Source organism: Carya illinoinensis, chromosome 6 (assembly GCF_018687715.1).
Source record: "Carya illinoinensis cultivar Pawnee chromosome 6, C.illinoinensisPawnee_v1, whole genome shotgun sequence".
NCBI classification, from domain to species: Eukaryota; Viridiplantae; Streptophyta; class Magnoliopsida; order Fagales; family Juglandaceae; genus Carya; species Carya illinoinensis.
Genome location: NC_056757.1, coordinates 13,269,852 through 13,280,883, shown reverse-complemented (window position 1 = coordinate 13,280,883; position 11,032 = coordinate 13,269,852). Strand labels below are relative to the sequence as shown.

The 11,032-nt window shown below is 38.7% G+C and overlaps 1 protein-coding gene and 1 long non-coding RNA gene across 4 annotated transcripts; one reads left to right on the top strand and one right to left on the bottom strand.

The window, feature by feature from the left end:
* The first annotated feature begins 228 nt into the window (after positions 1-228).
* Positions 229-8,871, top strand: LOC122313727 (histidine kinase 4-like). Of its 3 annotated transcripts, XM_043128919.1 has the most exons (13): positions 229-423; positions 1,191-1,617; positions 1,863-2,096; positions 2,267-2,436; positions 3,927-4,145; positions 4,238-4,424; positions 4,518-4,569; positions 4,675-4,904; positions 5,141-5,239; positions 5,434-6,146; positions 6,810-7,102; positions 7,184-7,310; positions 8,139-8,871. In XM_043128919.1, the coding sequence occupies exons 2-13, from the start codon at positions 1,276-1,278 to the stop codon at positions 8,398-8,400; spliced, it is 2,928 nt and encodes a 975-aa protein (XP_042984853.1). In that variant the 5' UTR covers positions 229-423; positions 1,191-1,275; the 3' UTR covers positions 8,401-8,871. The 3 variants fall into 3 exon arrangements, with proteins under 3 accessions (XP_042984853.1, XP_042984851.1, XP_042984852.1); XM_043128917.1 differs by having other exon boundaries at positions 230-423; positions 6,810-7,310; XM_043128918.1 differs by lacking the exon at positions 229-423 and adding an exon at positions 445-684 and having other exon boundaries at positions 6,810-7,310.
* Positions 8,872-9,176: 305 nt separating this feature from the next.
* On the bottom strand, positions 9,177-10,036 carry LOC122314251. Its single transcript, XR_006243660.1, has 2 exons — positions 9,628-10,036; positions 9,177-9,541 (listed from the first exon to the last, which is right to left on the bottom strand). It is a non-coding gene; the product is annotated as an uncharacterized LOC122314251 (long non-coding RNA).
* Positions 10,037-11,032: the final 996 nt, after the last annotated feature.

Below are 11,032 nucleotides of genomic sequence, written 5' to 3'. Positions count from 1 at the left end.
TTTTTTTTTTTTAATATGGACAATCCATTTTGAAGAAGGAAATCCATCAAGATTGTTCAATTTGGAAAGCTCAGCTATCAGCTTCAAAAGAATTAAATTAATTAATCCAAGTAAATACAGGGGGAGAGAGAGAGGAGACAGAGTGTGATGTGAAATAGTACATTATTATAAAGAGAAGCCAGAGAGAGAAGAGAGAGGGCTTCACAGAGGGGGAGAGAGAGAGAGAGATAGGACGAGGAGACAAGAGCGTATCTTGGAAAATCCTAAAAATTCGATTTAGTTTCTCTCATTGTTACTTTAAAAAGCATGGGACAAATAAAATAAGCCCCCCTTGAAATAAATCTATTACAAAAACAAGAGCTGCTTTCCATTATTCATGCATTGTATCATGCCACAACCTGCAACTCCTACCCAGTTCAACAGGTAAATATTTGTTCTTTCAACAACCCTCCCCTACTGCACTTTCTCTCTCCGAAAAGTAGCCTGCTTTCCATCTCTCTCTCTCTCTTATGCATCTGGGATGTGCATGCTTCGCTGTTTGTCTGTGTTTTTTGGGGTCAATCTGTGGCATTTTGATTGATTATTCTAAGGAGAGAAAACGGTGAACGTGGTCTTCTTTGTCCAGACGCCTCAGCTAAAACTTCACGCTTCTCTGCTTGGAGTTGGAGAGACCATTATTAGAGAGTTACGCTTTGGATTTTTTTATTCCTATTTATTTTTTAATTGTTCAAAGCCTTGAGACAGACAGGAACAGACCCGTTTGACAGTGTGTGTGAGAGAGAGGGGGGTGTTCTTTGGAATTTGAGCTTTTATTTTTATTTTTTTGTACATCTTTTAAGAACCATGCTTGTCTCTCAGAATAGATTATTCCTCATTTTAAATCCTGGGTCTCTGTGACCTTCTCGCTTTCTAGTTTCTAGCCTACAGACGAGTATCTACTCTGGGAGAGGGAGAGAGAGTTCTGTGCCCGTGTTAAAATATTTTTGGCGTTGGTTGTGGGTGTACTTAATACTTATGCTTTCTTAGCAGGATTGAATCACGCAAAAAAAAAAAAAAAAAAATGCTGTAATGATAAATTTACTCGAGTTGTTCAGTGCCCCTTCTCTTTCTTTACCAGAAAAAGGTGTATCTGACAAATTTTACCGTACTTTGTCAAAAGTTGGCTTATATATCTGTATGCATAATTTCAGGGTTTTCTAGCTTAGATATGAAGTGGGGAGCGGAGAAACGAGAAGAAGAAAAAGAACAAAGTGGGTCGGAGAGAGTTCAGTGCTGATGGGTCTCAAGATGCAGCAGGGCCACCACCACTCTGTGGCTGTGAGGCTGAATGAGCAAATGGGGACCAAAAGAGGTTACACATTTATTCAGGCCAACAGGGCTTGGCTCCCAAAGTTTCTGCTACTTTGGATAATGGTGATGGCATTCTTGAGCACGATGATCTACAATGGGATGGATGCTGATAATAGAGTGAGAAGGAAGGAGGTACTGGGAAGCATGTGTGACCAGAGAGCTAGGATGTTGCAAGATCAATTTAGTGTTAGCGTTAATCATGTCCACGCCCTCGCCATCCTCGTTTCCACCTTCCATTATTACAAGAACCCTTCAGCAATTGATCAGGTTTGTGCTTCTTCTTGCGCTTCGATTTTGAGCTGAAACTGTATGGCTATGTTTGGTTGCCAGGTTACGAGGAAAAGGGAAAAATTTGGTATTCCTGACATTTTTGCTGTTTTGTTCCCATAGAAACGAAGACTAGAAAATTTATGTAAATAACTTACGGAAATTTAAATCTCTATATTCTTATAATTCACTATTATTACTATAAAATGCAATTGTTTATTTATTGTTAATTGTGTAAAATACAGGAAACTTTCGCCGAGTACACAGCTAGAACTGCTTTTGAGCGGCCATTAATGAGTGGGGTAGCCTATGCACAGAGAGTGGTTAATTCAGAGAGAGGAAATTTTGAAAGGCAACATGGGTGGACAATAAAGACCATGGAGAGGGAGCCTTCACCGGTGAGAGATGAGTATGCACCTGTGATATTCTCTCAGGAAAGCGTCTCTTACCTTGAATCACTTGACATGATGTCAGGAGAGGTAAACTATACGATTTATGAACTTTACCTCGCTTATCTTGTTTGGATTTCATGATTTCAAGTAATATGTACGTTTGATGTTTCAGGCCTTTAAATTTTCCCCTCCATGATTTTTTATTATTTATTTATTTATTTATTTTTAAATTAAGTATTTGCCTCTGCATGATGTAGGAAGACAGAGAAAACATTTTGAGGGCAAGGGCTACTGGGAAAGCCGTTTTGACAAGCCCCTTCAGGCTCCTGGGATCTCATCATCTTGGTGTTGTACTGACCTTCCCCGTTTACAAGTCCAAGCTCTCTTTGAGCCCAACAGTCCAAGAGCGAGCTGAAGCAACTGCTGGGTAAGTCCTCTGAGTTTGCATTCTGATTGGAATACTATCTTTGAAACAGTTTGTGGCTGGTTTTATATGTTTATCGTATGCAGATAACTGTCTATGAACCAATTGAATTTTGCATAGTGATCATGTTTACTCATAGACGGACCTAAACTGGATTTTACATACCCCCCAAAAAATGGCCTGAACTGGATTTGGGAATGATAGGTAGGGGAACTTGCATTCTTTTACTGGTGGAGCTTTAATCTGATATTTTCAACTAGATAAAATTACATTTTGTGTCCCCAGACTGTCATACCATTCACAATGTGGTACCTAAATTACCATTTTAACAAATTATTACTACTGGAAAGTTACAATATAAACCTCCAATCAAGATCCACCTATATCTAATCACCTTTTTTTTTTTTTGTCAATCTTAGAACTAAATTTAGACAGAGTGTGACATTTGATGAAAAGTGGTAGTTTGTGGGTGTACTATGTTATTTTTAGACTACCAAGAAGTGTCAATGTACACCCTTCGCTAAGATCTGAGTGCTGTATTGCGTAACCTATTTTCGTCCATCTTAGTGTCTAAAATTGGGTCGAGAGTAATGTTTGATGAAGGTTGGTAGTTTTGGGTGTAATATGTTAAGAGTAACCCCAAGGGGTGGCGTAGTGGTCTTCGGAGAAGCTGAATAAATCGGATGTCCTTTGCTGAGGGCCTATGCACTCCGGGATTAAATGGGACTTTGTTCTTGGAGACATGGTTCAAGTTGGAAAAAAAAAACATTACATGTTAAAAGTGATTGTTTGGGACCACATTGTAAAAGGAGATGACAGTTTGAGGGTATACATTGTATTTTTCTCTTTCAACTATCAAGTTTATCCTTTTCTCCATCTGCATTGTGCGTGTGAAGTCACACCATCGGTGGTAATAGTTTGATATGACTTGATATTAGAGTTATTATATTAAGTTGTATTTCATTTGATTTTTGCTTTTTGCCATTTCTCCTATATTTGTGCCTCTACTTGCTGGAGGCAGAATCGTGTCTCTTTTCCACAGCATATATAAAAATGCATGGTTTAAATAGAGGTATTGAGTCTACATGGATTTCCATAATTAACCACAGGCAAACGTATGAGCTTTTGATTTTGGCTTCTTTTGTTGAGTTTGCATGACATGTGGGCCGGATTACTTCTGGACCATGTTCATAAATCGTACTGAGCATGAAGCTGACCAAACCAGTGTCTTTTGCTCTATGCATGGGGATTCATTAGCAGTGTTGCCTGAACCACTATCACTTTCTTTTGCTGTATGACATTTTGAAGCCTTGGCATGATCCTTTACCCGCACTCCTCCTTTCTCCTTGTTTGTTACACCTCAAAGTACGTTTTGATGTTTTTATATTTGACTATGAGTTAAAGCTTTAGCTTTCAATTTCCCAGCTTAATGTTCCGGGTGAGTGTTAATGTGGAAGGTTCTAAATGTCTGTTAATGAAATTCTGATTTACAGATATGTTGGTGGAGCCTTTGATGTTGAGTCCCTTGTGGAGAATTTACTTGGTCAACTTGCTGGAAATCAGGCGATTTTAGTGAATGTGTATGATGTCACAAACTCCTTGGATCCCCTAATCATGTATGGTCACCAATATCAAGATGGTGACATGTCTCTTTCTCATGAGAGCAAGCTTGATTTTGGAGATCCTTTTAGGAAGCATCAAATGATATGCAGGTAAGTGCATCCAGTTGTTGCTCACAATTTCAGAAGGCAGAAGAGCTCCGTGGTTTTTGTCTCATGGATGCTTATCATTGGGTTTTGAGCAGATACCATCAGAAGGCGCCCATGTCATGGACAGCACTCACCACTGCGTTCTTGTTCTTTGTGATTGGTTTACTGGTAGGTTATATCTTATATGGTGCAGGAATTCACATTGTTAAAGTTGAGGATGATTTCCATGAAATGGAAGAACTAAAAGTTCGAGCAGAAGCTGCAGATGTTGCAAAATCCCAGGTAATCTTATCGATGTTCTTGTAAAGCATACTACAAGTAAATTTCCAAGCTTCTGCCTTTTAACATGAGTATTACCTGTGATCCTCTTGCCAGTTTCTAGCTACTGTTTCTCATGAAATTAGAACACCCATGAATGGCATCCTTGGTATGTTCAAAGCCTAGTTTTTTCTTCTCATCTGAAATTGTTACATTTTTAATCTTTCCTTTAGAGCTTTCTAATGATGGGATTGCTACTCTTTATTAATGGCAGGAATGCTTGCTCTGCTTCTAGATACAGAATTAAGCTCAACTCAGAGGGATTATGCTCAAACTGCGCAAGCCTGTGGGAAAGCATTGATAGCATTAATTAATGAGGTGCTAGATCGTGCAAAAATTGAGGCTGGAAAGTTAGAGCTGGAAGCAGTCCCGTTTGACCTCAGATCCATTCTAGATGATGTCCTCTCTTTATTTTCTGAGAAGTCTAGACACAAGGGAATTGAGGTAAGCCCAACAGTAGTTTATTCATAATCGTTTGTTCATCAATAACATGTTATAAGGGAATAATGATTTTTCTCAGTGTGTTACATCATTTCATTTAATGCTTGTAGTTGTGAATATGAACTGCTATTCGTTCTGTTCATCTAATTTTTAAACTATTTTTTCTGCTCATCTTGCAATGGGTTCTGTGACCAATTGAATGCTACAATCCTCGAACTTTGATAATTGGGGAAACAAAGCTGGCAGTGTTTGTTTCTGATAAAGTTCCTGAAATTGTAATGGGTGATCCAGGGAGGTTCAGACAGATTATTACAAATCTTGTGGGCAACTCTGTTAAGGTAAGTGGATATTAAAGCCCTTCTGTCAATTACCCAAAAAATAATTCTTCACCATTGATTTCTTACTGCTCAGTTTCTTTAATTTATATTCTTAACTTTACTTCAAATAGTGATCTAATTTACTGGTAGAAGATTATGGTTGGCCCTCTAATTGTGAGCTTTGCAGTTTATTAATTATACTGAGCATTTGACAGTTCACCGAACGAGGACATATATTTGTTAAGGTCCATCAAGCTGAAAATACGAAGGCCATGGTAAATGGAAAAGTTGAGACTTGTATGAATGGTGGATCAGATGGAGGTCTATTTTTATCTGGTGGACGTCAATTTAAGACATTAAGCGGTTGTGAAGCTGCTGATGAGCGGAATAGTTGGGATACCTTTAAGCATCTAATTGCTGATGAAGAATTCCATTCTGATGCTTCACGGAAGATGACTACAAATGAAGCTTCTGAACATGTCACGCTGACGGTATGCGTGGAGGATACAGGAATTGGTATTCCGCTGTGTGCCCAGGATCGGGTTTTCACACCCTTCATGCAGGCAGATAGCTCAACCTCTAGACATTATGGAGGAACTGGTATAGGCTTGAGCATCAGTAAGTGTTTGGTTGAGCTAATGGGTGGTCAGATAAATTTCATAAGCCGACCTCAGGTTGGCAGCACATTTTCATTCACTGCTGTTTTTGAGAGGTGTAGGAAAAATCTACACAGTGATATGAAAAAACCTAGTTCTGAAGATCTGCCTTCTAGTCTTAGAGGATTAAAAGCAATAGTAGTTGATGAGAAACCGGTTAGAGCTGCCATAACCAGGTACCATTTAAAGAGACTTGGTATTGTGGTGGAAGTTGCTAGTAACATCAAGAGCACCGTCGCCATGTTTGGAAAAAATGGTTCCCCGACATCTCGGTAAGCTCCCTTTTATTGTATTTTTTTTTTCTGCTCCTCCCTGTAGTCACTGCCCGAGTTCAATTTTCAAATGATTTACACTGCATCCCTATTAAAAATACAAAGCCAAGGCAATGACCACAGCCATGGCTTCAGAGAGGAAAGTCTTGTTAATGCAGCTCACATTCCAATTTTTTACAGAAAAAAACACTGATAAAATTAGTATTTATGGTGCCACCTGTAAAATTGTGTCCTAGTTTCTGGAAAGCAAATTGTGGGGACTTTTTCTTTTTTAAAAAGGGGGCCCCCCCAGGGTGTGGGTTCTAAATGCCACGGTTTGAATGGAATTGATTGCAATAAATTAGGTTCTTGAACACAACGGAAAAGAGAATTTCTTTTTTGAAAAAGAGGCAATTAGATGGACTTAACATTGCAAGAGTATCTAATTACCTATGTTTAAATACAGAGTGGTAAAATGAATTACAAAATTTTCAAGGTTGTACTTTTGTAATGAACCCAAACCTTGATTGAATAAGGAATGCCAATTGTGTTTGTGCATAACATGTCCTCAGAAGAATTTTTTTCGAGTAAAATAAAATTAGAATCTTGATACAAACCCCAAATGTACAGTATGATGTTTTAAGATATAGCTTGTGAATAAAACTACTTTATCTACTATGACAGAAACTTCCAGCCAGATTTAGTTCTAGTAGAGAAGGATTCATGGATGTCTGGTGAGGAAGGTGGTCTGAATGTTCGCCTCTTAGACTGGAAACAGAGCGCGAATATGTTTCAGTTGCCTAAGATGATTCTTCTTGCAACCAATATCAGTGATGCTGAATTCGATAATGCAAAGTCAGCAGGTTTTGCAGATACTGTGATCATGAAACCTTTAAGGGCCAGTATGGTTGCTGCATGTCTTCAACAGGTGCTGGGGATAGGGAAGAAGAGGCAGCAGGGGAAAGACAATTCTAATGGTTCTTTCCTTCAGAGCCTCCTTTTTGGCAAGAAAATTTTAGTGGTTGATGACAACAGGGTTAACCGCAGGGTTGCTGCAGGTGCACTGAAGAAGTTTGGAGCTGATGTGGAGTGTGCTGAGAGTGGCAAAGCCGCTCTGGCATTGCTTAAACTTCCACATAATTTTGATGCGTGCTTCATGGATATTCAAATGCCAGAGATGGATGGGTACGTATTAAAATTCTTTTTTCTTTATGTATTAAAATTCTTGAATGCAATCAATATATTTAGTTACTTATGGCAGCTATATAATAACGTCATATACTTCATTTGGTGGTTGGTCCACATGCTGTGCATGTGAAGATATTTATCACTCTGCATTTTGCGATGCATTGTCTAAATGTGGCATGGGAAAATGGATAATTTGTAATAGTAGTTTTTTTGATAAGTTCATTTGTAATATAGCAGTTAAATGGTGCAACACCCATCCGATGCTGTTTTCTATGTTGGATCCAACAAACCTAGTGCACGTAGACACGGTCAAGTTTGGATTGATGGTGGAGACATACTAATTGATATCACATGATTGAGAATTCCATTTAGTAGTTAACCACACCCTGAAAGGTAACATATGCAAAGCAATCTTTTCTGTCCACAAGGAATTTTGACAGCTACAATCTCAGTCAAAACCTTGACAGAAAACTCAGGTGATAATTGTTAGTGTCACAAAAACTCAATAGTATACTTATAAAAAAGAACACAAGCTCATAATGAATCCCGGGCAAAGGTTGTAGAAGACCGAAAATGTTGGTGGTTAATCTGGATCATTTGTGTCTTGCTTTCCTACTCTTGAATCTACTATCCAGACATTTACAAACTCATATTGTGTACATAGATAAAAATATGGTGGTCCTAAAGATCATTGGCATGAAAATGTGGAACCAGTTAACTTATCCCAAAAAAAATGGAACCATTTAAATTATAGGGAACTTTTAGTAAGTACAATTCACTGGTTCACTGTCATAACATAGCCCTACATCTTTCCTCTAATTGCAGGTTTGAGGCCACCCGTCGAATACGCCTAATGGAGACCAACGCAAACGAGCTAGTGAATGGTGGAGCCACAGATGAAGGCATTATTGGAAAGAGAGAGTGGCACGTGCCAATATTAGCAATGACAGCTGATGTGATTCATGCCACGTATGATGAGTGCCTGAAATGTGGGATGGATGGATATGTCTCTAAGCCATTTGAGGAGGAGAATCTTTACCAGGCAGTTGCAAAGTTCTTCAAATCTAAACCAATGCGTAACTTATAACAAGAACTTCCACTTGTGCGAAATGGAAAACCTAACGTGGCAATACATTTGTGGGATGAAACGAACCAGAAATGACCGATAAAAAAAAAGTACCAGAAATTGAAATATTGCTGGTATTCTGTTTTTATGCAGATAGTAGCAACAGCTGGTGTCACTGAATGTTGAAAGATACTCGACCAAAATTGTTTACAGGTTTGGCCACTTATTTCTAACCATCTCCAATTTAACATGATTAGATTTCGAGTATGTGTATACTGTTACAAAATTCTCCAGCCCCCCTTGTATGTATAGAACCTTAAAGGGGAAGGAGCTAAATTGTGTAAATCATATATTTTTGTACGAACTCCCTGGAACTTCACTTTGAGAAGGGGTCTCAATACCTTGATTTGTATAATTGTCTTTTTGTACAAGACTTTTGAACAATGAACGTTTTGTACGTCGAGAAAGAAAGAAAAAATATTATTAAATCCAGATGCTAAATTTAATGTGATGTTTGAAAACCGATTTTACTTTGTTTCTTGGAGTGGGGCAATAAGTTGCCAGGGTATAGAGAATATGTTTAATAAACGATTCATCTTTTGTTTAAAGGTGACATTATTGCCATTCATAATGCTTCATATTTATTTCTTGTTGCTTTCTGTAATTATTGAAATACTTTGGTGGGTGGAGTCTTGGATCCTAGATAAACTCGATGTAAGTAGCATTACTCTCTGAGGATGTCTGAAGAGTGATATATATATATATATATAATATAATATATCAATTGAGATACTTGATGAGACAAGAAATACTTCAAGAGTCCTGTAAAGTCTTCCGTGACTTGATTGGATTCTTGAAAGACTTTATATGATATAATTGCATATTGGAATTCAGGAAGGATGGGGGTGTGTGTAAAGCCCACCGACCTTTTTACACCCGTTAGCTTTTCCATTGGTGTTTGTCTTTAACACCAATGCACCCAATCCTACACTTGTGTTCAATGTCGACATTTATCGGGCGAAACCGTAGGCCAAGCTGAAGGTCACATGACAGAAGCCTTCGTTTTTTCTCTTGGGAATATCAAATCCTAGCTTCAAGAAGCCTTCGTTCCTCCGCTTTGTATGTTGCAGATGCAATAGCACCCTTCTCATTAAACATCGATCTGTCAAAATTAAACATCGATCAGTCAAAATTACAATGAGAATGGGCGCTATAGAAGGGTGAGGAAGGCCTGGAAGAATGGTATACGTAAGGGCAAAGAAGCAATGGCACCCCTCATATGAAAATCTCGCCCATATCACCATGCTGCCCGAGCTCAGCCCAACGTCATTACTTTGAGTACCCTGTGCTCCTCTCATGCATGAAGGCAAGATTTGGTTCGGTTTCTTTCTTTTTGGGGGCTTCTTTCTTGGAAATGTAGTGCGGCTTTGGATCAGGCTTGTACTTGTTGTTTGGTTTCCAAGAAAATGTAAAAAGGGAAGGAAGCGCTGGAAGATGAAAAGGAAAACAAGCCTTCACGGGTCCAGAAAGTGAGGGCTATTAATATAACATTTTACTTGCCCACTAGTTCTTGATCCTGTTCTAATTTTTGATTAGTCATGAGTTTCTCCTTTTTTTCCGGACTCATGAAAGAGGTTGGATTGGGTGTTGTGGTTTTGGAGATTTTCTATGACTTCTAAAAGATATTTTCTTATTTCCATATAAATCTTGTATATATTTTTGGAAAGAAAAGGGTCCAGTACATCTACGGCCCCAGTAGTCCATAGCACAAGGTAAGAGAAAATCTTAGCCATACATAATTCCGGGATGCCGTGGACCGGGTTTGTACTTGTATGGTTTATGAGAAAATGTAAAGGGGAAGGAAGTGGAGTTTTTTTTTTTTTTTTCTTCTATTCTCTTTCAATCTCAGTATTTTTCCTTATTCAGAGTATTTTTCTCTGTTTTCTTTTAATCTCAGCATTCCTATAGAGATTATAATGATAGAAATTGTAGATAAGATTGGAAGTGGAAGCTTTTATTAGGTGGAAACTAAATTGATATTCAATTAAAAAATGGGTATAAGGCCCTGTTGTGAGATACGATGACAATGAATTGAAAAAGAATATGGAACAAGAAAAACAAACAATCACACACGACACAAGATTTACGTGGTTCGGCAAATTGCCTATGTGCACGGGAGCTGCAGAGGATTTTATTATTAAGGAATATCACACTACAATGATGGATCTCAACACAGTACGTCCACTATGTTCTTTTACACGGCCATATGATATATCAACTATATATATACTCAAACGGCGGAAAAACCCTAGAGTTGTGTAAAAAATGCATGTTCGCTCGAGCGGCATGTCGAGCGCGCGTCAAGCAAACTTCCTTCCCGCATCCACTCGAGCTCATTGTTGAGCTGACATCGAGTGTTCAACTCTGCTTGACTTCACTCGAGCGGCCAATGCTTCCACTCGAGCGAAAACTTCCTGCTCGAGCTCACTGTTGAGCTAACATCGAGCGTTTGAATCTGTCGACACGCCCTTGAGCAGCTAATGCCTTCGCTCGAGCGGCGTGGACCATACTCCACAGTACTCAACAATTCTCCCACTTGGAGACTGGTACACTTGCTGTATCACCGTCTTCCTCAAACATGATATCCTCCACC